Source organism: Borostomias antarcticus (genome assembly GCF_949987555.1).
Source record: "Borostomias antarcticus genome assembly, chromosome: 2".
NCBI classification, from domain to species: Eukaryota; Metazoa; Chordata; class Actinopteri; order Stomiiformes; family Stomiidae; genus Borostomias; species Borostomias antarcticus.
Window position 1 is genome coordinate 8,427,019 of NC_140235.1, and position 24,094 is coordinate 8,451,112.

The 24,094-nt window shown below is 45.4% G+C and overlaps 1 protein-coding gene across 1 annotated transcript; it reads right to left on the reverse strand.

The window, feature by feature from the left end:
- Nucleotides 1-1,965: 1,965 nt before the first annotated feature.
- tbx15 (T-box transcription factor 15) lies at nt 1,966-21,917 on the reverse strand (the record flags this gene model as incomplete). The annotated part of the gene is made up of 8 exons (XM_084459856.1): nt 1,966-2,780; nt 4,434-4,531; nt 6,126-6,190; nt 6,562-6,729; nt 9,010-9,181; nt 12,861-12,962; nt 15,515-15,722; nt 21,716-21,917. The coding sequence occupies 8 exons, from the start codon at nt 21,915-21,917 to the stop codon at nt 1,966-1,968; spliced, it is 1,830 nt and encodes a 609-aa protein (XP_084315982.1).
- Nucleotides 21,918-24,094: the final 2,177 nt, after the last annotated feature.

The following is a 24,094-nucleotide window of genomic DNA, read 5'->3' on the forward strand; positions in this document are numbered from 1 at the left end:
GGAGAAGTTGATTTTAAATGCTCCTGGAACCATGTAGCGGGATATCAGACAAATAATGTGAATAATTATTGGAAATAATGTCCAGATAGATGGAGTTCTGCCAAATTATGAAATCATGCACTCCTCTCGGGTACATCCACTCATTATGGGCGTCATGCTTGGAAAACAGGTGTTTCTAATACTGCGCGCTGTCTCTACGGTCCGGGACCCCCTTCATTTCTGATGATGGTTCAGATGTGATATTTCATGGCTGGAACCGTGCGTATGAGCTGTGATTGGGGAGAACCCGTCCCTTCAGAAGACATCCGTGTAATGGATGCTGATTGGCCTGCTAAATCACAGAGTCTGGGTCTCTGTAATGAAGGGGCACCGCTAAGCAAGAATAGACCGGTCAGAAATATTTTCCCCCTTCTCAAATGTTCAAATGATTACGGTCAGTTTCCTCTCCAAACAGGTGGCATATTTATGTGCATCACCAATACAACAGTGCTGCTGAGAACATGATGCGCACAGGCTTGGTTCTTTCTCTGGGGTAAACAGAACCAGCAGGAACAACTCTCAGGGTTTTTTTCGCCCTCTATGATAGATGTGTTGCGTCATTGTTTGAAACCCATGCCTATGATCTGGACCAAAGCAGATGTGTGTTTTTTGGAGAATAGGCAATCTCTGTGATTAATAATCATGCCATTCTTGGACACCGTTGCTCTGAGATATGATTGACTGGTAAATCAATTTGCTACAAGTCCAGACTCACATAACTCAGTATCTTGCAAAAAGTACTGTACCTTTGTTTCTCTTTCTCTGATTTGGAATAAAATAAATTCAAAACCATGTGAATGAATTAAAACGTTTATTGAGCTTTTTTGTGCTTGGCACCTGTTATTTACATTTCTTTTTAAAGGCCTTCCAAAAGAAACATTTTGCCATTCCCTTTTTCACACATTTATTTTCATTATAAATTGGCCCATATAATTGTATTATTGCTTGGCACTTAAATACACATATCTACAACACACCAAAACATACTTTAATTACTCTGTTTTCCTATTTTTTCTTTATAACTTCTCACACAACAAAGCTTATGGTTTGCATTCGCCATCTTATATATGCTTAAAAGGTAATCCACTCAGATATTGTGAAGCCATTCCAGTCCACGAGGAAAGCGGTTGATAAAATAAGATAGTGTGGTGATTTCCTGAATAGGCCGGCTCGTACAGTGTGTCCACTGTGAGGCGGGGGGCCAACGCCTGACCCCATTGCACAGACTAAGTTCCTCCGTCACCCTGCCTTCTGAGTCTGGGACGTCATCTGTCCCCCGCGCCGTCCCCCTCCTCACAGCCTCGGCCCTCATCCTCCTCACCCTCGCTCCCCAGAGCGTCAGTCAGTCAGTCAGCCCTCAGTCACTACAGTACGAGACCCTTCACGGTCTTCAGAGAGCCTCTCCTCTTCCACAGCGCGTTCCCCCGTTAGCCGTGGCCGTGGTTTCTGTGGCGTGAGGCCCCGGCGTGTCCAGAGCAGCGGGGCGTAGCAGAGTACAGGCCACGCTGCTCCAGAGCTGGCGTTACTATTGCACCATTAACAGATCCAGAGACCCCCGGGTGTCCCTCTAGAATCAGAGTGTGTGTTTCGTCCTCCCCCCCCCCCCGGACGGGGCTGAGACCCCCACGGTCCATGAGTGAGTCGGCTATATCCTCTCTAACTTTGCTTCCATAAGTGTGACAATTAAATAATAGCTTCACTCCCTTATTTTAAGCCCATGGAGTGAAATTCAAAACAAAACATCACAAGGTGAAACATCCTTTTTTGAAAGGTTCACTTTGTACCTCGGTATACAAACAACACTTCAGGAAAATGTAGAAATGTCTCTAAGCTTGTGATGGATTACAGGTGAAGAGCAGACGGACGTGGTGAGAGGCGGGGCCGGCGTCCGGGCCTCCGAGGGCGCGCTGAGGGCGGCCCCGGGCCTCACACCATGTGCATGGACATCTGAGAGGACGAGCCGTACTGACGGCCGTCACAGGAGGCGCCGCCCTGCTGGCCGGCGGCGGCGTTGCCGATCATGTGCATGCCGTCCATGCCTCCGTTGGACAGGTACTGGCGCTCGGCGAAGGCGCCCGCGGGGGAGGAGGAGCACAGCAGGCCCCCCTGGGGCTTCTCCGGGCTGGCAGCCAGGCGGGGCGACGAGGGGAAGTTGTATCCGTACAGGTTGTAGGGGTTGTGCAGGGAGAAGGCGTTGTAGGAGCCCTGCTGCACGTGGTGGTGGCCCCCGCTGAACATGTGGGCGGAGGAGGGGGAGGAGCCAGAGGAGGAGGAGGAGCCGGAGGCGGAGTTAGCACCCGCCTGCATCACATACTGCAGCTGGGAGGCCGGGAAGGAGGTCAGCTGGCCGCCGTAGGCCTCCATCTTCCCGCCGCCGCCGCCACCGGGCCCCGCCGCCAAGGAGGCGTGGCCGCCTCCCTGCATGCCCGCGGCGATCAGAGAGGAAGTCCTCTGGGGCAGGAAGGATTCGGAGGGCTGGGCGGAGCCCCCGGGGGGCCGTCCGTAGGAGCTGTCGGCCAGGCCGCCGTAGCCCTGCAGCGCCGCCATGTTGCTGCGGGCGCAGGCCGGGTACTCAGACAGACCCAGGTTGCACAGCTGGCTCTCCCTGCAGCCCACGTTGAAGGTGTTGGGGGCCAGGTGGAACGTGGGCGGGGAGCAGGAGGGGGACAGCAGGTGGGCGGGGCCAGACGGGGATGGGGTTCCGGTGCTGGACGTGGTGGGAGAAGTGCCCGTGCTTCCCCCTGCAAACACACACACACACACACACACACACACACACATACACGCACACACACACACACACGCACACACACACACACGCGCAAAGGCAGTGAGACAGAGCCAGCCACAGAGTGAAATAAAAACAAAGGCAGCAGCCAACAATCACACTCAGAGAACATCTCTCATTTCAGTAATTGGGTCTCTGGCCGCCTTTATGTCTCATTCAAGCTACGGCTGCTTCTTGATCTTAACCAAGGCAGCGGGATTCCTGTTCAAGTCTGGCACAGGAGCCATCCCATGCGCTCCTTAGAGGACCTGGTGTTACACTTAGTGGGCATTTGCGGCCAATCTGACTGCTATTTACTTTTTCAACATCTGATTTTAAGAAACTAATTTCATGACTTCATTATTCTTTGAGATACTACCATTTATGAGATCCGAAACCATATACTGTAAATAACTTGACTTGCTTGTATCCAAAGATAAATATGGCTTCAGTTTGGAACATGTCTGGTCAACAGAGCTGGGAGTTAGCCCTCTTGCTCAATAAAGAATCATGCATTCATAATTTAGGCGTGTGTGGATGAGGCTGCATGTGGAGGGGTCGGTGGGGCGGTGGGCCGGGGGCGGGGGAGGGGGGGGTTACTTCTTGGCACAGATCTACATCCAGTAATTCAAGCTTTTTCGGGTACTGCAATAGCTGTGGGATATCAATCGTATATTTCTTTATTAATGAGAATTTGGCCGGCGTTCATCTTGTTGTTAGAAGAATGCAGTTGAAGAAACCAGAAAAAGGAAAGAAAAAACTGCAGAACTAAATAATTCAGGACTCTCTTGGCTTGGGTTCTGATTCTGCACCATATGCCTTCGATAACAGCTCTGCGTTCTGTTGAGTTCTGTTGAGTTCTGCAGGGTTCTGTCGGGCCGAAACGGGGGGTGGGGGGTGGAATGGCGAGGGGGGGGGGGGGGGTGATGTCATGTTTTCCTCCCAGACCGGGGTTAGAGCAGCTTCAGCGTCGTCGAGGGGAACGGCTGATTATGGGCTGGTTCCGAGTCCTACGGATCGCCCCGAGTTCATCAGCGGCGCAAGGACTTTAATTAACGTCTAATTGCTTCAGAGAAGTTGCTGATAACAAACAGATGTCGGCACAGACAAAATGAGAGCGTCACGTCAGCCTGACCCTGAGGCAGGACAGGGGGGAAGGACATCTAGTTGGTTTAAGCGCGAGGCCGGTGATATGAGCCATGACCAAGAGCGCTGCGCTGAGCAGAGAGGCGGCTACAGGGAGAGCGCTCCTGTCACAAAGCCCTTCCACAGCCAGTGGGTTCATTTAATGATTTTATTTCCAAGGCTCCGCAGAGAGTTCAGCAGATAAAGGATTCAAGGGATGCGTCCAGGTCAGCATTTAAGCACAGCCTTGGTTGAAAGACACAGTTAAGAGATAGATTGTGAGGTAAAGACACAGTTAAGAGATAGATTGTGAGGTAAAGACACAGTTAAGAGATAGATTGTGAGGTAAAGACACAGTTAAGAGATAGATTGTGAGGTAAAGACACAGTTAAGAGATAGATTGTGAGGTAAAGACACAGTTAAGAGATAGATTGTGAGGTATTGGAAAAGTAGGCCTGAAGCAAATGATTGGAGATGAGGTCATCGCTGGTCTAAGACGCACCTTGCTGCTTCTGCATGTTGGTGAAGTCTTCAAACGTGAGCGTCCTCACCGGAGGTCTCCAGAAGGCATATGTCTCCATGATGGCCTCCAGACCGGTTCTGGGGGACAGAGAACTACAAGTGAAACACTGAAAGAAGAAAGGAGGGATGAAGAGGAAAGAAGGACAGACACACAAAACAACATGAGGGAGGGACGAGAGGGAGAGGACAGGGAGCAGGAAGAAAAAAAGATTACAGATAAAAGATAGACAGAAGGAGAGTAGGGTGTGTGTGTGTGTGTGTGTGTGTGTGTGTGTGTGTGTGTGTGTGTGTGTGTGTGTGTGTGTGTGTGTGTGTGTGAACGAGAGGAAAGCAGTGCGAGAGGAAGAGGGGGAGAGCGAAGGAGAGCTGGAGTCAGACTCAGAGGAAACTGGAGCCATTAAAAAGGAGCAGGTTTTTACTGAGCACATAAATCTGTGTGACGTTTCATCTTGAATCTGAACACGGTTCTCTTTCCTGCGTGATTTACTCCGCGCTCCGCTGGGCCTTGTCCCGGGGAAACTGCCTCTGTCCCGCTCATGTTATTTTAGGGCCAGTAACTCCCCGGCCATGCCAGCTCGTTAGCGCGCTACGCTAATCACACGGGCCCTCGCCATCACTGCACTCATTCATACGCTCAGGACCAAAACACAACAAATGAGCTAGACCCTCTCTCACTCCATAAAGCCATGTCACCAGACACAACCCAATAGGACAGCATAATCAGAAGGCAATACTTGATAAAGTTCTATATTAAGAAATGTAATTTATAATGGAAAACAACTGTACTTAAATTGCAAATTTCCTTGCTTAATATAGCTTTAAAATGTATGTTATTTCACTGTAATATGGATGGATAGTTAATCAGTGCCATTTAACAGTGCTGAGGTAGATGACCATCATGCATTGGGTTTGAGTTGAATAAGGAGGATATGTGTGAGGATAAATATATTTTCTCTCTATAAATATCTTATTCCTGGATAATCTTTTCATCTGTAGTTTTCGGCAATGAATTTCTAATGCTAGTTCATAAATCAGGCACTCTATTGTTTGAAAAATGAAAAAAGATGTCTCAAATATCTGCCCCGATAATGTGGTCCAGATGAGGGGTGCTTTCATGTGCTCAGGGCCTGGTGCAGCACTTCCCCCGTTATATATGATAATTCAGACAGAGAGAAAGAAGGAAAAGAAGAGAAAAAGAGCAAACGACAGGGAAATGGATTGATACAGAGAAAGAGAAAGAGAGAGTGAGAGAGTGAGAGAGAGAGGGAGGGAGGGAGAGAGAGAGAGAGAGAGAGAGAGGGGGAGAGAGAGAGAGGGAGAGAGAGAGTGAGAGAGAGAGAGAGAGAGAGAGAGAGGGAGAGAGAGAGAGAGAGAGAGAGGGAGAGAGAGAGAGGGGGAGAGAGAGAGAGAGAGAGAGAGAGAGAGAGAGGGGGAGAGAGAGGGAGGGGAGAGGCGTGTCTCTATCTGTGACCCAGTGCTCGGCCGGTCTTGGCAGGGGAGCGAGTGACTGATCTGATGTGGAGCAGCATGCGGGATTAAGCGCTATCTCCAGGGGATTATTTCCATATTATGGGCCACGTTTGGAGAAAAGGGGAGATTTGCGCCGCACAGCATGGCGAACACCACGACAGGTTGTATTACATGGTCCTAGAGTCACGGGATGGAAATATACCTGTTTCTGCCTGAATCCCGAAATCCTTTAGCAAATGGGTTGCGGTCAATCTTTAGCCTGGTTATCTGCCAACACAAAGAACATCACAATCAAGACTTATGACAAGCAGAGGCACATGCTGGAAAGGAAAAAAATAGGGAACCAAAAATATGTTACTGTTCAAAAGAAATGAGAATATATTAATTTATTAATTCATCCGTTGGAATCAATCGATTAGTTGATCAACATGGTTATCTGATTTCTGGTTCTGGTTTCTTAACACACATTGGCCGAGACAACTGCATACAGAACATACTGTTTAACAGAATCCCATGCTGTCCATACCTGGTCACAAATTCATGAAAAAATTATAAACTACAACCCTGATTGGATCAAATCAACTAAATCAACAAAGGTTCTGGACAGTGGCTAGAGAAGGGTCCAGTGGGAGGCAGACCTGCTGGTTCTGGTAGGCGGTGACGGTGGTGAAGACGGTCTCAGGGAAGCTGAAGGTCTTGACTCCCTCCCCAGTGGGGACGGGTTTGGTGGGGGACAGCTCGCTGCTGGAGTCCTTCCTGATCACGTGGACGCGCGGCTGGTACTTATGCATGGAGTGGAGGATGATCTGAAAGGGAAAGTGAGGATGATGATTTTTTTTCTGTACATGCATGCATACAAGTGTGTGTGTGTGTGTGTGTGTGTGTGTGTGTGTGTGTGTGTGTGTGTGTGTGCAGGTGAGCATTTGCACTCAACCTTGCCTTCAGCCTTCAGCCTTTCCTGCAGAGTGAATAATGTGAGTCATCTTGGCTGGTTTCATTTTAGGGCCGTTATCATTGAGAAGAACGTGAGAACAGTCATGTTATTAGAGGAGGGGGAGTGAAGGCGTCATACTGTGGAGGCCCAGCCCAGCCTCCGGCCCCCAGTCCGGCCTCTGCCTTCCAGCCCCCAGCCTCCGGCCCCTAGCCCGGCCTCCGGCTCCCAGACCCCAGCCTCCGGTCCCCAGCCCTGCCTCCAGCCCCGAGCCTAGCCTCCAGCCCCCAGCCCGGCCCCCAGCCTGGCCTCCCCCCCCGCCAGCCCGGCCCCCAGCCTCCGGCCCCCAGTCTGCTCTTGATCACATGTAGAGTGATCCTTCTCCTCCAGCCTCTGCATCTCACACACAGGCTGGGGAAACGGGACCAAAACAGCGGTGACAGTAGATGTAATATTCTGGCCTCCTCTCCCCCTCTCTCTACCCCAGTCTCTCCCCCGTCTCTCTCCCTCCCTCTCCCCCGTCTCTCTCCCTCCCCCTCTCTCTCTCCCCGTCTCTCTCTCTCCCCCGTCTCTCTCCCTCTCTCTCCCCCTCTCTCTACCCTGTCTCTCTCCCTCCCTCTCCCCCGTCTCTCTCTCCCCTCTCTCTCTCCCCCGTCTCTCTCCCTCTCTCTCTCTCCCCCATCTCTCTCCCCCGTCTCTCCCCTCTCTCTCTCCCGTATCCCTCTCCCCCGTCTCTCTCCCCCGTCTCTCTCTCCCTCTCTCTCTCCCCCGTCTCTCTCCCTCTCTCTCTCCCTCTCCCCCGTCTCTCTCCCCCGTCTCTCTCCCTCTCTCTCTCCCTCTCCCCCATCTCTCTCCCTCTCTCTCTCCCTCTCCCCCATCTCTCTCCCCCGTCTCTCTCCCTCTCTCTCTCCCCCCTCTCTCCCCCGTCTCTCTCCCCCGTCCTCGTCACCTCGTCCTCCTGGGGACCGGGCCTGAGGCGCCCCCCCCCCCGGACAACGCTGAGCTCAGAACCACGCTGAGCAGCTCAGGGACCTGATCTGACCATGCTGACTGTGTGTCATTAGTAGATGATAATAACACTTATATATTTGATTACTTAAGACCCTTTTATGAAACCCTTAGAGACGGTAACTCTGAAAATGAGATATGGTGACGCAACGGCCCCGATGCAATTCCACAGATCTAATAATGTCTAATAATCACAACAACTTATGGAGCCCATCATTCAGACCAAGTCTGCATTAGTCATATTGGACTGCTGATTAAAAATGTGCCTTAATCTAGGCTGATCGTGAATGTCGTTTCAGCAGAGATATTTGACACGTTAATAGCGCCTGTTTTTGAGGAGGAAGAGATCTGATGACAGCGCTGGCTGGAGATTGATGGACGAGACAATAGACAGAAGCACGCCTATCTGTGGGGCGGAGGTTTCCCCACACAGGAAGTTTCAAAATTAATTTCCTCTCTCCCCTAAGTCTCCAGAAGAACAAAGAACTTTCTAGAAGGCTGTTTGACAGAAGAAGTCCTGGTTGCTGTACAGCATCTAACACACACGTTATTACCCTGGTCAGAACCAAGCGCTGATAGGATCAACTTACAGGCCCATATAAGGACAATGGTATGCCAGCCCAGCAAAGCACACAACACTACAAATTACGGGCAGCCATTTTGTAAAGAGATTCCAATTATACTGCATATCTCTCTAGTAGAGTGAAGAGATATGAGCTCATCTTGGATAATGACATTACCTGGCATCCCTAAATCAAGAACCCTTGAGAGATGGATCTGAACAGACTTCTCAGACCTCCAGTCAGGCACCAGTAATCAAAGCAATGTGACTCTAATAGCACACAGTTCATGAGAAGACCCCTTTGGAGACATAATAATTTTATCAGAGCAGACCAACTGTAGCTAGTTGGCAAAAACAATATAATTTGGTATATATAGTATTTGACTTCTGACTCAAGTAGCCATATTATAACATTTTAGCCGTCCTAATTCCAGAGCCACGGTACAGAAATGTGATATGTGATGTGAAATGTGATAATGGTTTAGTTTTCACCCAGTCTTCTCCAGAGCTGTTCTGGGACTAGGGTGAAGATAACAGATCTAACAGCCAGCGAACAGCTCAGGGATGGGTCAGTCAGTCACTCACATGGCCCTGGTCATCCAGCTCGTTGTTGGTGAGCTTCAGCTTGTCGAAGCTGACCACCTGCCTCATCCAGGTGTCCCCAGAGGCCAGGGAGTCCGGGTGGATGTAGACGCGGGGAGGGACCGGGGAGTCTGCGTTGCCGGCCACCATCCACTTGGAGCTGTGGTAGACGTACCTGGACAACAGATGGAGACCATGCTTAATGCCTTAGCCAGATAGTCAAACTTTGTAGTTAGGGTTTTAAATAATTTACAATTTAATCTTGCATATTACAAGGCTTGTGAGGATTATAGTAAATAGCTACAGTGGTTTGCCTCACATTGAGAGATGTTAACTCTCAATATTTTCAATACCAACTCACAATATGGTCGTAAAAACAACGCAAACTAAGCTGCAACTCCACAGCCCTTCAATTCTCTGACAGCAAGTGAGGTTATATTCCATATGTGCGCGCACACACACACACACACACACACACACACACACACACACACACACACACACACACACACACACACACACACACACAGTATCACATCTAACAGCACATTTCCGATGAAGCTCAGTCATAATATGAGATGTTGAGTATGGGTGTGGGCCCAGCGGCGAGCGGCCCCGGGGCCCTCCAGGAGAGCGGGGCCCCTCCAGGACGCCTCACAGCTGGTTGCCTTTAGTTCTGGGCCGGCGCACAGTTGAAAGTGCTTAACTGCAACGCCTCTGCCAAAGTCATCACTCAGCAGTAAAACACGGACAAAACTCTCATTTGGGCCCTTTGTTATTGCCTCAAATTGTATGCTGTCGGTCTCCGTCTCTCTGTCGCGCATGCACACACACACACACACACACACACACACACAGACACACACACACACACTTGACCACTCTCTCACACTCATATACAGATATGCACACAAAAACACACAAACAGGCACACATAAAATAGTAAACACACACTAACAAGCACACGCATACCTGCCCCGGACCCAGTCACACACGCAGGATGCCAGGCGTTGTGTAATTTCCTGTTTGGAGGCTGTTTAGGGTTACGCGCTGTGTAGCAGGCAGAGTGTTAAAGAAGAGGGAAACCTGAGCCCCAAACAGGAATGGAAATTTGATTAGTCCCCTTTCATCTTCCATAAATCTGCCATCTGGCACCAGCACTATCAATAAAGATCGGACTTTATGTGACACCCTTTGGACAGATGGGGGGGGGGCACTAACTCCCTCACACACACAGACACACACACCTATATGCACACATTCAACCCATCTAACACGTATACTCTCTTATAGACACACACAAATACAGACAGGCAGACAGAGACATAAAGGCCCACGTTCACACTCGCCAAACCCAGGCAGTATATTGGGTTACTGTAGTGACAGACTAAGTATCTGCGTTACATTACTCTACTGGTCCACGGGCCTGTGTTCTTAGTTTGCATTATGGCAAACCTGTGTTTTTAGAGTGTGTGTGTGTGTGTGTGTGTGTGTGTGTGTGTGTGTGTGTGTGTGTGTGTGAGTGAGTGAAAGAGAGAGAGAGAGAGAGAGAGTGTGTTTTTTGTGCACCGGCATGTGAGTGTATGCGCTGGCGTGTGTGTGTGTGTGTGGGATGAGGTACGTTTGAAGAGTTAGACAGTGCTGGTGTCTGCACTTTCCTATTTTGCGATTCAAACTTAGAACTAACCAACTGTCCACATAAAAGACAAATACTATAAGGAGATTTAACGAGCCAGCCCTAAAGAGAGGCAGAGCGCCTAAGTAAAGCATGTAAATTCCAATAAAGACCATATTTCCAGACCCCAACTCTCGAGAACTATGACACATTCCAGTGACAGCTCAGAGCTCAGTTTGCAAAGCCCTGTGGTCAATTCCCAGGCCAGGAAGAAAATCCTATTTAATTTTACAAGATCTTCTGGCTTCTAAAATCCTCCATGATATTTTTCGGTTCTCTGGTCAGTTCCCTCAGAGACTGATGCTACGTAAGTTACAGCAGGAGGCAGGAGCCCAGGATCCAGGTCTTAAACTGACATTCTCACCACTCACTAAAACCAGGACTCTGCATATTGTACACAGTCCATGCATTGCTTCAGTGTTCTGTGTAAGACAACCAGCGGCTGTTCACCAAACACAAGGGAACACAGCTGTTCCCCTAATGATAGGAAGCATTATTCAAGCATCTGTAATATTGAGGCACTGTATCAACAGAGGTCAGTTAATAGAAAGGTAAATACTGTACAGGGGTCTGTGATGTTTATATAACAGTAACATGTCTGTGATGTTTATATAACAGTAACATGCCTGTGGTGTTTAGTAACATGTCTGTGACATGTATATAACAGTAACATGTCGGTGGTGTTTATATAACAGTAACATGTCTGTGGTGTTTATATAACAGTCACATGTCTGTGGTGTTTATATAACAGTCACATGTCTGTGATGTTTAGTAACATGTATGTGATGTTTATATAACAGTAACATGTCTGTGGTGTTTATATAACAGTCACATGTCTGTGATGTTTATAAAACAGTCTCATTTATAGAACAGTGTGATATTTACAGTCACATGAAGTCTGTGATGTTTAGTAACATGTAAACGTCCACCTTACAGGTACATCTGGTCACTGTTGGACTGGAGCCTTGGCACCTACCAGACCCAATCAAATGATCGGCTTCTTTTCAGGGTTCCTTGAGTGCATTCTGAACTTGGAAGGACTACTTTTTTTATGATGCTCCTTATACTTGGAATACCTTACAACAGACTCTAAAGCTTGAGGTACTTCCTTCAGTCACAGAGTTTACATTATTATTATTATTATTATTATTATTATTATTATTATTATTATTATTATTGTTATTATTATTATTATCATTGTTATTATTATTATTATTATTGTACATTGCATTTGTTTTGTTGATTTGTGTCTCTGTGTAAACTCGTCATCACTGTAAATGAGGGAAACCTCAGTGCTTCACGAGTATAAATAAAGATTTGAAATGAAATGTCTGGGACGCTTATATCAATAACATATCTGAGATGTTTAGTAACATGTATGTGATGTTTATATAACAGTAATATGTCTGTGATGCTTATATAACATTAATGTGTCTGTGATGCTTATATAGATTATGAATACAGTATATAAGGCTAATATGCAACGTAGATACATCTGAATTTAGAATCTTTATTTGTCATACAGCACAGATGTGGCATCTTTACAAGATCCTGAGCTGTGTCCAGTTTCTGAGACGTTACCAGCGCAGAGGAAATAAAAACCTTCATTGTCTTCCTAACATCAAACTAATAATCATCGTTAGGTAGACCACAATAAATGATGTCACATCTTCCTTTCATTTCTATGGTGGACAATGATATTCTAAAACTCTCCTCACGTAGAAGACCTCTCGTCATAAATGTTTCTCTTCTCTCCTCAGAGTTCTTAAGTATGTTTCTCTCGGAGCCCAGAGAGAGCTTCATGCCAGCGGTCTCTTCATGCTTTACCCCTGGATATCCATCATGAAGCCCTACACACAGGATGCACATAGGCCACATAGAGAGCATTATTTCAGATCCATTGCCATCGTATGTGAACATGCTTTTCACAACCTGATCCCTGCTAGACATTTCCTTTCTTAGACATCCATCAAAAAAAGAATGTTTGTTGGCCGAGTTGGTTGGACATTTAGTTTTGGACTAAATTAATTCTGACATCAATCTCTTGGGAAATATCTCACTTTGAGAAAATGTGTTCAGTGTGTGTGTGTGTTCAGTGTGTGTGTGTGTGTGTGTGTGTGTGTGTGTGTGTGAGAGAGAGAGAGAGAGAGAGAGAGAGAGAGAGAGAGAGAGACGGTACCTGTATCTCTTGTTGTCCACAGGCACAATGTCCATGGCTATGTAGTACTGCTGGTGGGGGTCCAGGCCCACGATCTTCACCCTCATGGCCGGGAACATCCGCCTGGCGGGGAGAAGGACATGGGGCGTGAAACGGACATGAGAGGGACATGGGGCGTGAGACGGACATGAGAGGGACATGGGGCGTGAGACGGACATTAGAGGGACATGGGGCGTGAGACGGACATGAGAGGGACATGGGGCGTGAGACGGACATGAGAGGGACATGGGGCGTGAGACGGACATTAGAGGGACATGGGGCGTGAGACGGACATGAGATGGACATGAGATGGACATGGTGGAGTTAGAGGGACAGGGATAGAGGGGAGAGGGACATGGTGGAGCTAGACAGACAGGGATAGAGGGGACAGGGACATGGTGGAGTTAGAGGGACAGGGATAGAGGGGACCGGGACATGGTGGAGTTAGAGGGACAGGGATAGAGGGGACAGGGACATGGTGGAGTTAGAGGGACAGGGATAGAGGTGGACGAAAAAGACAGGGAAACCCTATACGGGTCAGGGTGCAGATACACAGATAGAAAGTAGAGCTGTCAAAAAATGAAATAATCACTGTGCATAATTTCAACAGGTAGTAATTCCATGCAGCCCTATATGCTAAATAAACCAAGTACAGGCCTGGGCCTCCCAGGAGAGGCCTTGTTTAAGGCTTGACCAATGTCTCGCCAGTCAAATGAGGTCATTCATGCCCCCTAATCCCATCATAACAGCGCCTAGACGAATAATTTTATATGACAATTCATTAATATGTCTGTATCAACATTTTGTCCGCATTAAATAGTTTAAATATTGTTCATATTTTAAAAAGTAGGACGTTTCATATTTTAAAGACACTAACAATGAACTAGGTTGCGACAAACTCCCCTCATGAACCAAATTCCACTTCTTAAAAAAATCGATGCAAAGAGGAAAAATAAGTAGAAAAAGACGCCATATTAAATCTAGGGCTGCAAACACAGAGAGGGTCATTTTATGTTAATTCCTCGTTTTACACTTCAAAAGCTGCATTTTTCTTTTCATTTTAACGTCATAAATCTTGGCCTCCATAATGAGAAAAGAGGGCTGTTTTCTTACTTCCCTTCTCCACTGAATTTATAGGCTTATTATTAGCAAGGGCATGAAATACACGCAGCTATTCGTGTAAGCCTTACTACGCTTCAATTGAGAATAATTATATTTATGAGGCGATTACCAACCTTAATATAATATATAAATATAACGAAGACACGTTCATCAGAGGTGAGGTCTATTTAAACTGCTCTGAGTTTATGCATGTGCCGTACAAAAAAAAATGAGTAGCTTACATGTTTTGAGAAAAATAAAATAAAGAATTTAGGGTTATAGGTTTAGGCAAAGCTATTAATTAGCGTATGAATTGCAATAAACCTTGTGTCAACAAAAAAGAATATTAGAGTAGCCTACTAGACTATAATATGTTTATGACTGAAACATGGACAATAGGCCTACCGACTTTCTGTGAACAGACACCAGATGAAAACACTTCACAATTAACAGAATGTTTTATCCTAAATAGCCCAGACATGCATTCAAACCCGATGCGTCTGCAGGCCTCGTTCTACAAGATCCCTCCGCGTGCAGCAATGATCATTGGGTAATTATGAAAGACTTCATGTAATGGCTGCTCGTTACTCTGCTGGCACAGTACTGGATCTTTATCTATTTTTCATAGGCTCTCATTGCAGAATCCTATGGGTCTATTTTCTACTAGATATGTCCAAGTATCACATGTAGGCTTATTGCACTATTTAAATTCAGCAAAAAAATATCAGGCAAATATATCCTATACTTGAAGATACATTTTTCATACAGATAACTGGCATATCCACTCGCGCTGATTTAGTAGGCTACTATTTAGTTGTAGCCTATATAGCCTACTGCTTGATCGCTTGGTCGTAATTTGTAATGGGGGGGCTGGCGATCCCGGCGAGAACGAGCCCTGGTTTACCTGAGAACTGTGTATATTCAATTATAGGCTCGGTTTGGGTTGTAATAGCATTCCCAAAAGAAACCAAACCATGTTCCAAAGAGATTAATTAGAAACCATTATTTTCTGTGATGGCTGTTCTGTGATATTTGCCCGGGAAGAGGCCCTCACAAACGGCCTGAGAGCTGCAACCCTCCCCCACGTGCATCACATTAGCACCCTCAAAACACAGGTAACTACAAAAGTGCAGCGCTACCTTCCCTGTGTGTGTGTGTGTGTGTGTGTGTGTGTGTGTGTGTGTGTGTGTGTGTGTGTGTGTGTGTGTATGTGTGTGTGTGTGTGTGTGTGTGTGTGTGTGTGTGTGTGTGTGTGTGTGTGTGTGTGTGTGTGTGAGGCCTAGATCCTTATACACTCCTCCCGCTAAGAACAATAAATATGCCCATCAAAGCGCGGAAAGTCCACCTTGAGCCCATTATAACTAATGGATTTGTTGTGGACTTCATGAATAGATCTCGAACACATGAACGGACCAACACAGGCAACACACAGCCTCTATACACTTAAAGCCAATGGATAAGCGTCCAGGTCAATGCGCAAGAAGCACAGAGTAGTCGCAAGTTATGTGAAAAATAGGTAAGTGCATTAGCCCTACCTCCCCGCTTTAGTGATAATCATCTCCGTGCCAATTTCGTGGAAGCGCTTCCAGAGGTCAGCGCACTGTAACTCCACCTGGATCTCCTCCATTGAGGCGGAGGGGGACGGGTCGCAGGCAGCGGGGGGGAGCTCCGCTGGAGAACCGAAAGAGCACGACGTCCTCTCCGCTAGCCCTTCCCCGTCTGAGCCGGGGCTCGCCTCGGAATCTGAGAAGATAAAACACGACAGTGAAAATGCAGTTCCTTGTATGCCTAACACTACTACACAGCGACGGCCTCGGGAAACGTGGCACATTCTGCTTCTCTACAGCCAAATCACCTGAAGCAAGACCCATTCAAATCATGGATGTGGTTGGGTTTCAGAAAGGCCATGGAAATATCCTTAGACATGTGATTCTGAAATGTACCAATTACAGCCGTATGGGTAAAAATTCCTCATGGTACACATCGACCACAATTCAAAAGCCAGAAACAGAATAAGTGAATGATATCAAGCCACTCTCCTCTTTATCAGACTATAGTAGAAAAAGCCCAGTGGTCTTTTCATTAGGCTATTTAATCATACATTTGAAATCTGTGAACATGCAATATATTTCTGAATATTTTCCATCTGTGAAAGTGTAATGGCCTAGCCTATATTTCAGAATATAGGCTATTTGAAAATTGAATATGTAATTTTAGAATTCTACATCACAATATCTTGTGAAATAGGTTGTTTATATACCAAAATGTAATAATATATTATTTATTGAGGCCTGACTTGAGTAGGTTGACTTGCCAGTACACTCCTTTACAAATACAGCTATGCAAATCCAGAGCTGCTGAGAGGTTGGTGACACGGAGACGAGGACAGCACGGCTAGAAGACAAGGAGACGAGGACAGCATGGCTAGAAGACAAGGAGACGAGGACAGCACGGCCAGAAGACACGGAGACGAGGACAGCACGGCCAGAAGACACAGAGACGAGGACAGCACGGCCAGAAGACACGGAGACGAGGACAGCACGGCCAGAAGACACGGAGACGAGGACAGCACGGCCAGAAGAGGCAGTCAGAATGCTGGGACGTGGACACATGCAGAGAGCAGGAAGGAGGATGGCGGGGGCGGCTCAGAGAGAGAGGAGAGAGAGACTCTTCATCGACCTCTTGAGAGATCCTTTCAGCGTGATACCAGTGATGGCCCTCTCTCCCACCAGCACCCCTGGAGCTCACAAACATGGCTGGCGGAGCAGCTGTTGACGGACCGAACCGGCAGCAACACCAGGTTAGGTCCTCACTACCTCTGCTGCTGTCTGACGCCTGGACTGTCAACAAACCAAATGTCTGTCCATTAGCACTCCAGCCTGTCCCTCACTAGAGTCCACTCACTGAGTCTCCAGGCTGTCCCTCACAAGCGTCCACTCACTGAGTCTCCAGGCTGTCCCTCACTAGCTTTCACTCACTGAGTCTCCAGGCTGTCCCTCACAAGTGTCCACTCACTGAGTCTCCAGGCTGTCCCTCACTAGCGTCCACTCACTGAGTCTCCAGACTGTCCCTCACTAGCGTCCACTCACTGAGTCTCCAGACTGTCCCTCACTAGCGTCCACTCACTGAGTCTCCAGACTGTCCCTCACAAGCCATATCAGGACGCAGCGCCCCCCTGTCCCTATTGGCTTCACACCGGCCAGCAGTCCTCCACAACACTGCTAGGATCCATAACGTCCACAAGGAACGACCTGGAATACTATGGAACACTGTGCAACACAGATGCTGCTCGGCTGAAAGACATTTCGAGAAAAAGGAGATGAAGAAATGGAATGTGTATGAAGAAAATGTGTACCTTGCTGGAAATGTGGAAGTGTGTGGTGATAACCACAGCTACTCACTAACCCGCTCAGAAATACACAGCGTCAACATCTGCCTGGGCTCTGGGCTGTGTCAGGCTCTGTCTCTACACTAGCATGTGAACTTGTGTTGAGCCTGATTACATGAGCTAGCACAACTACTGAGTGTCGCGAATTGGTTTGGTTTTCCAATAAAGTCAGTTGAAATGCTCTTCATCTGCACACAGCTGGCTGAGAAACCAAAGGGCGGTTGGAAGGACAAGATCATAGGAGGGAAGAACTACGGCGCTTAAACAGAATGACGCTACTCTCACACCCCATGCACTGACCACTTGTGCTGAGAAAACATTATCATTGGGAAAATCATTTGAATGCGTATAGGCATAAGACCTGCACCGTATCCCTAGGACTACAGCACCAGAGACATGACTGTGTTCTACTGCATATTCCCGCCTCTAGAACACTTCACAGCCCTGCACGTTTATTGAATGGCTTGCTCTACGATCCACTGGGGATCAAGACATGCCTCCTTTCGCTCTCGTAATTAACTTTACCACATGCTGTTAAGATCAGGTTTCCTTTCTCTTTTTTTTACTGCCTATGGACATTACATGACAAACAAATTTAGTCTCTTACCAATGGACTGCATCTAGCACCTACTCAACAGTCTTGGGAGGAGAAGAGCCTTGTTCTCTCTCCCATGAACATGAGGAGCTTCTCCTTGTTTTGGGGAGGTTTTGGTCCGGTCTCTCTTGTTGATTTCTATGGGTTCATGTAAAGCCCTTTGTGACATTGCATGTTAAAGTGGGCTATATAAATATAATTTGATTTGATTTGCGTACAAAATAACTATTCATAAGATAACTACCTCTGTTCATCTCCAATCATTACTACCATTCCTTATTGCAAGGGGAACCCCACCGTGAATGATTTATGAATGGAAGAATAATGCAGTTGTAGCTGGAATTTCTAAGTGGGCAAGTAACAATCTACCAACCATGAAATTGCAGAGTAAGCCAACCCACAAGAAACGGGACTACCTGTTTCCGCTGAATGTAATTCAGACCCTTGCTAGAGGCAATAAAATAAAAACTTTAAAATGAGCCCTTTCATAGTTCACAATATATGTTGTCTTTCTATCAACATTTCTTAGATAATTCTAACTCCTTATACAAAGCGGAATTTCTACTTTAGTAAAAGAAAGCGACAAAAGCTTAGAGAACCTTCTCTGCTCGAGCGCATTACAGCATTTGACTGCAAAGTAGGCTAGAGAAAAGCGTTGATATTCATTAATTTTGTTTTTGTGAAATAATAGAATAGAATGTAATTAATAGAAAGTATTAAATATATTATGTACTTTGAGTGGTTATAAAATATTTGGGAGCGTTAAATTATGAGCGTGTCAATGTTATTTTTTTTATTCAGGTCTATAATAAACATTCTCTCTCTCTCTCTCTCTCTCTCTCTCTCTCTCTCTCTCTACTGACTGCTGCTGTGGTAGGTAGGTTAGTCTCAACACCGGTTGCCCTATCACCGCCCGTCTGAAACTCACGGTCTACATTGCAAATAGCTCTGAGAAATGGAATTGAGATTAATTCAATTCTATTGTGCTGTGGTGGTTTCCTTAAAGCTTTTCCCTGAGACATGTATTTCAATAAGAATGTTATACGACTATGTCGGTTTAAAGGCTCACATGAAGGCAAAAACATTATGTAAAGAATTTCAACCGCACAAACTGACCACAGAGCCGAGCTGTTTTCAATGAGCGCCGGTTTAGGAGTCAACTGGAGCCCGCTCAAGGCTGGATCCTCGTGCTGTTAATGCTGCCAGGAAACTCGCGCCTAACAAGCAAGCCCTGTGAGACTATGCCTTTCAATCAACGACACCCCTGGAAACAGCCCCCGTGAAACTGTCCTTGATTTGCCGTCCCAGTGGTATTGATACCATACTTTCTAGGCCGTGAACAAATTTGGTTCGGTTCTCCTCATTTGTGAGGCATCTTCTCAACGGCGAAGCACTTGTTCAGCACGAATGACGTGTTTCAGACAGCAGTCATTTTGCGTGCCTCTCTCTGCCTTCAGTAGACTGATTTTACATGTTTTGAAAATATATCATGCAAGGTGTAGCCTACATTTTTTAAACATTTAATAAAGTTAAAAGTGAAATTCCGGGGGGACATAGGCTTACTGCTATGGCCATGTTAAGTTTTCTTTATCATCCTAGAAAATAGAAAATTCCCACAGCTTGACAGAAAATAAATAGCTTAGGCCTATAGTTCAGGGAACAGATGCACGCATAGTGTTCACGTTGGGGGTCCTCGACGAAATCAGAAATCTTGAGCATTAATCAATTCAGTGGAAGGTCAATCTTTTACAAATTTACCCAAATAGGTAAAATGCTGCTGGCAGATGTCATACTATTAGGCTACTTTTATATCTTATTTGCCTGAAATGAACCGTAACATAATTTTTAAAAACGTGAGTGGCTAAAACGTTGCACATTTTCAGTCTCGATCGTTTTTCATTGAGGGACGTAGTAAATAAAGTGAGGACTAGTCTTTTAGTGAGGACTAGTCTTTTGACGTCTGCTTTTGACATCAGTCGCTGTTGAAACAGTCCAATGTTCTTAAAGCCTGTTGCACTGAATCCCTCTGGACTTAACAAGACATGGCAGACGATGGGTGCACTTAATCGAGGCCTATGCCTTGGGACATTATTATTATTATTATTATTTTTATTATTATTATTATTGATAATATACTGCATTTACTTATGAAATTAATAAGGTAGGCCCACCCTACCAATTTCAAATAAGCCAGAAGACTGTCACATCTTCATTGACATAAGACTACAGCGCACACTTGACGTGACCTTTTCTTTTTCACAGAAAAAAATAAAATAATGTATCCCTCATAACTATATTATATTGGATAGGCTACAGGGATATTACATGTAATAGCCTATATTCTATTGGGTATATGAATATTTAATGTAGGCTATAGGCTAATGCTATGACAGAACATGAATTTATCTTATTGCGAACTGATATTCAAATTCATTTTGGAATACCAAATGTATTTTCATGATTACTGATCAAATGATCCAATCCTATATGGTGGAAGCCTCATCCGTGAATAAAGACAGTTGAGCCGCTGAGGGAACGAGGGAACGAGGGCGGAGGTGCGTCGACCTATAAGTGTTTTCACCTGCATTTTGTTTACAAACATAGCATATTACAGATTTGATTTAGACCATTTTTTTCGACCTGGGCCTAAATAAAAATAAATAAATAAATAAAAAGAATGCATTCGAAATTGACAGGCCTACTGTCTCACTTTTGGGCGGATGCGTCTCGAAGTTCACCGCTCCTAATTTTAATAATGTAGATTGTAGAAATGAGAGTGGTCCATGGCCTTACAATACAGTATATGCCAACTCTATAACACCAACATTAACACACAAATAGGCTAAGTATGTTTGAACTCTAAACCATTAGCCTACATCAGTAAAATTATAATTTGGCCTATAGTCGAATTGACTTACTAATGATCCATTTTCATGACGCATACGCTACAATCTGAGGAAATTAAGGCCTACGTGAATTAAAAATCATGCAAATTGCACACCAGACTAAAACTATTTGTCGGACAATTAGATTAATTATCATTATGCCTATTAGTTGAAAACCAAATTGATTATGTCTCCACTCCCTGATTAGTGTCACGGCCAATTATGTATCAATATTGAGACAAGTGAAAGATGTCAGAGACACTTTACGCGAGGAGGGGGGGGGGGGGGTATAATAACCCTAACCCTTTCAGAGCCCTGCGAAAGGTTATGAGCTGCATTCAGGAAGTTGGTAAAACAACGGCAATTTGTAGACCAATATAAACGTATAAAAGCAGCGAATAGACCTATTGATAAAGTAAATAGCCACTACAGGACTACATATGCGCAACCTGGAAGACTGAACGCAGACTGAGCCAATTTTGACTGTGCGCTTCGGCCTATTCATTTTGGTTATGGCAAAAGGCGTATAAAATTATGGGATACATACTGATACAAGAATGTCAATTAAATGTATCATCATGTAAATCATAGTCACCGGTAGGCTATTTGTTTAATTGTAAACGTATTGTGAAGGCAAGCTAACTGCTCAAGATTCTACTAGGCTTCCATCTGAAGCCTGAGGCCACATGATTAAAGAGATGATGATGGTGATGATGATTATGTTGATGGTGATGATGATGATTGAAATAGGCTAGACTATAAGCTATATTTTCTGTTTTCCTCTTCCTGTCATATTGTCCACGTGTCTGATGAAATTATAATATTCAATAAACCTAAAACATGAGATTTCTGGTGGTTACGCACTGACCCGGGTCGATATCCAGACAATGCGCCGGGTCTTCGCCGTCTCCTAATTGTCCGTTGGTGGCGAGGCTTTCCATAGACAACTCCAGCTCCTTCTCCTCCCAGCCCCGCAGCTTCCTCTTCTTGTTTGACCCGATCAGGGCTTCCACCGAAAATGCGTGCGCTCTCGAGCTAAGAGCAGCGGCAGATCGCCTCCTGTCACTCATTTCTCCCACGGCAAATCCACCGGAGGGGAAACAAAAATTCCGTCCACACAGCAAGCACAACAAAAAATGTGCACGTCAATGTTTACAACGGGGCGAAACCAATGTCAAAAGTAATCCCAAAACTATGACTAGCAGTGCGGTTTCAAACTCCTGAACTCAAAATATGCCATTCCTACGGCGCATTAGTTTTCTTGTGTAGTTTGAATGCTATATCTACCGCTTTTGTCTCTACGTTTTGCTACTATGCTCCACTTTTCCCTCTTTCTGTCCTCCTCCCTTCTCTCTGATTGATACTCACTTCTGGAGAACTTTTTTTTCGAAGCGCTTAGGGCAACCCTCTCGCGCACTGTCAAATGCTGCACGTCCAATCAGAAGCCTGAAAAGGGAGAGAGCCAAAATATGTCATCCAATGGCAGGTGAGAGAAACAACTAGCCTACTCCTGAGAGGAACCGAACACTACGGCTCGGAACTATCATCCAGCATTAAATTAAACCAGCCGGGGGTTTATGGAAAATATAGGCTACATGATCAAAATCATTTGATAAAGAACAGTAATATCCAGGTTTAAATAAAATTTTAAAAAAGTTATCTTTTGCAAAGTAGCTATTCTGCAAATATATAGGCTAGTTGATAAATATATAAATGCCTTAAGGCTTAGGCTATTTCATGTTCTCCATCACACTACTGATGGGCGTAGGAAGAGCATTCTCTCCAACGGGCACCTTCGGTTAAATAAAAGACCAAGACCTACCCAATGTTTCACGGTTTGATTAGGTTGTATCACAAAGGTCCAACTTTAATTTCAGAATTGCTAAAATGTCATTATACTGTAGCCTACCTTCATCACGTCGCTGAGCAGCTGACAGTCTGACCAAGCTCAAACACAACAGGTGGCCCATGACGAGAATCAGGATCAGAGAACGTGTTTGGGTGGGGAAATTAGGCTACTGGATGCATATTTTAACAAATGACTATACAGACTAGGATACATGCTATAGTTCTGTGGCTGAATCACACGTTAAAGAGCCTATAGATTTGTTTAAGATTCACCAGCTCTTCGCAGTGAGGGCAGCGACTGTAGCCTATTCGTCAAACAGGCTGCAGACTCAAATGCCGAATTGATACAGCGAAGTTGAGGTTTAGAGAAATATTAACCACTTACAAATGCAAACTTTTAAGCCAATCTCTTTTCGGATAGACAAATATTAGCCTCGACCACAAGCCGGCAGCAATATTTCACTGTGACTGTACACCATACATAACATGTAACAAATTAAAGGAATATTGAAGACTGAAATTAATATTAGTAGGCTAATTATATTAATGTCTCAGATAGCCTAGATAATATTGGGCAGCGATATCCGCGGATGATGACTGAATCAAAAAGAGGCCTACATCAAGCACTGATCTAGCCTAATAGGCATATTTTTTACATTATGCACTCAATAAACCAAAGTATCATAACAGGTTTTATTCCTTTCCTTCGGAGCCTGTAGTGAATGAATAGATGCCCTGTAGCTTACATTAACACGGGCTACGTTTGACCTCCGTTTTGAGGGGAGCTTTGAGACCCGTTTACTCCCTCTGTTTAGTTAAAGCGTTTTGAATTTTCGATTGGACTGAACTTAAATAATTGTATAGTCTACATGTTATCTAATTTAAGTTGGGGTGAGTTCATTGTATGCATAGAAGGCCACTTTAGTACCCAACTAGCGGATCATTATCGTATCAAATGTAGCCTAGGCTACATAATTTTATTGAGCGTGTTGTAAATGGGCCTACTCGTCGTTGGGTTGTATATTTACATAACATCTTAGTAGTCAAACAATGTTAGGCTGACAAGCAGGGGCGATTCCAGGATGGTTAAATGAGGGGGCATGGGGAATCGGAAAACTATCAGAAATAAATACTGCGTTGAAAATGGTTGGCTACGATTGTCAGGCTCTTGTGCCCGAATACAGGTGAAATTGGCACTACATAAGGAGCTGAAAATCGCTTTGTATTGGAAAAACTGCTTTGCATGTAGGACAACACAATTTTGTTCTCCTAAATAAAAACATCACAGGCATTCGTTATTAATTTAACTTGTTTAATTTTCAATACAAACATTGTCTGTGTGTGTACACACATTGCCTGTGTGTGTATGTGTGTGCATGTGTGTGTTCTCTGCACTCTA